The sequence below is a fragment of the Corvus kubaryi genome, unplaced genomic scaffold, assembly GCF_017639235.1.
Source record: "Corvus kubaryi isolate FWS band 111438036 unplaced genomic scaffold, C.kubaryi_AGA036_p1.0 37066, whole genome shotgun sequence".
In the NCBI taxonomy this organism is placed as follows: domain Eukaryota; kingdom Metazoa; phylum Chordata; class Aves; order Passeriformes; family Corvidae; genus Corvus; species Corvus kubaryi.
Window position 1 is genome coordinate 106840 of NW_024581024.1, and position 2069 is coordinate 108908.

The window sequence follows — 2069 nt, forward strand, 5'->3', positions numbered from 1 at the left end:
GGACCCCTCAGGTGTCTCTTTCCCACTCCAGGACCCCTCAGGTGTCTCTTTCCCAGCTCCAGGGACCCCTCAGGCGTCTCTTCCCGGCTCCAGGGATCCTCCAGCGCGTGTCCCCCAGCGCTCAGCTCCCAACGCCATCCCTGAGGGGCCAGAACGGGGAGGATTCATGGGGCTGAGGGGTCAGAAACACCCCCCAAAAAAAGGGAAAATGTGGCCTTGAGTGCCCTCTGCTCCTTCCTTACCTCCCTGCGGCTGGCGCTGGGTTTCTATCCCGGCCCCGCTGGCTCCAGCCCTTCATGAATTCTGCAGGAATGTGCCAGCATCACCTTTCAGATGCAACCCAGAGGATTAAATTCCCACCCCGCACCGCCTTCTCCCAGCCACAGAAGGCTCTGGGTCCCTTCACGTGTTTTCCTGGTGGCTTGGGGTGATTTGGGAAGCGTTGAGGAGGATTTATCCCCAAAATACAAAGGCTTTCCCTGTGAGAGGATTTCGAGGTGGTTCTTTGCTTATATTGGAAGAGACTGGGAAGAACTCTTGGAAAAGGCATTGAAATGAGCTGCCCATTTGGGTCTTGCAAGACAGCCTCATGAAAACCCCAGAACACCCAAAATACGCCAAAAATCTCCTTCAAGTTTCTTTATTTTCCCCCTCCAAGTGAAAAAATGATCGCTTTGGGAAGACAGCGAAACTTTGACGCCCCATGAGTGTCTCCGGGCTGGGCTGTCGGGGTTCTCCAGAGATTTTTTCAGCAAAGGATGAGTTTTAGGGTCCTGTTGGTGACCCCAAATCCCAGTCCTGACTCAAAAACCTGTTCTAATCCCACTCCTGCTTCTGACCCAAACCTCATGTCCAGTCGGAATCTGAATCTTCATTCCCTGAGTTTTAGAACCCCAATCCCACTCCCAATCCCAATCCCAATCCCAATCCCGCAATGACGTCATCGACACACCCACCACAGCCACGCCCCCTCGAAGCCCCGCCCCCTCCACCGTGGGGGCGGGGCAATGCCGCGTTGGCCCCGCCCCCCTGGCCGTGCCCTCCGCTTGGCCCCGCCCCCAGCCCTCAGTTTGGACCAATAGCAGCGCTGCTTCTCCCCGTTTCCCTCCCCCCGCCCCCCGGTTGAACCAATAGGAGCCCGGCTTTGGCGCTGGCCCCGCCCCCGTGCCGGCGGGGCTGTGAGGCCGGCGGAGGTTTTCCTGCGCCGCCATCTTGAATCGGCGGAGCGGAGCGAGGAGGGGGCGGCCCGGGACCCCCGCCATGGCCGCCACCGCCGCCAGCGCGGGTGAGCCCGGCCTCAGGGGCATAAGCGGGGCTGAGGAGCGGACCGAGGGGCCAGGGGGAGCTCGAGGGGGGGGGGGGGGGGGGGGGGGGGGGGGTGGGGGGGGAGCTGGGGGGGGAGGGCGGGCAGAGGGGGGGGCCTGGCCGGGGGAGGCGGCGGGGGGCGGCGGGGGCCTCAGGGGGCCTGGAAGTCTGCGGGCGATCCTCAGGAGCGGGGGCCGCTCTGAGAGGGACCCTGAGGGACCCCTGAAAGGCTGGAGCACCCTGGGAGGGGCTGAAGGAGCCCTGGAGGGGCGTGAGGGGCCTTGACAGGGGTGTGAGGGGCCGAGGGGCAGCTCTGGTGGGGGCCCTGTGGAGGAGGGAAATGAGATAGTGGGATGGGGGCACTCCTGAGGAGTCAGGGCTGTGTTACCTGGATTTGGGGTCCTGGTTGTGCCTGGAGAGCCGATGGTTCGAGGGGACATGGGGCCCGTGGAGCTGGGGGGGGGTCCCTGGGCTGGGTTTCCATCGTCGCTCGTTCGGGTTTGTTTTCCTTCTGTCGGTTTTCGCCCCTTTTTCAGCTGTGTTTCGCTGAGGTTTTCTTAATTGCCGACAAAAACTGCTGCAGTGGTTTGAAGGTTTTGCACAAATCTCTCTGTGAGCTCTGCTGAAGGCGGGGAGGGCTTGGAGCACAATGTTCCCCTCGGCTTTGGTTCCTCAAGTTGGTCCCCAGAGTCCACAGCTCCCTGTGCACAGGGAGCTGGGAGCTGGTGAGCCCTGATTCTTGCCCCAAAAAAAGCCTCAACTAT

The 2069-nt window shown here is 62.0% G+C and overlaps 1 protein-coding gene across 11 annotated transcripts in view; it reads left to right on the forward strand.

Moving 5' to 3' along the window:
• The first annotated feature begins 1174 nt into the window (after positions 1–1174).
• Positions 1175–2069, forward strand: part of ARNT (aryl hydrocarbon receptor nuclear translocator) — a 17288-nt gene continuing 16393 nt past the window's right edge. For all 11 annotated transcript variants that reach the window (XM_042020971.1, XM_042020973.1, XM_042020975.1 and 8 more), the window contains exon 1: positions 1175–1285. In XM_042020971.1, coding sequence (XP_041876905.1) covers positions 1261–1285 — 25 coding nt within the window. In that variant the 5' untranslated portion in view covers positions 1175–1260. The remainder of the gene's footprint in view (positions 1286–2069) is intronic.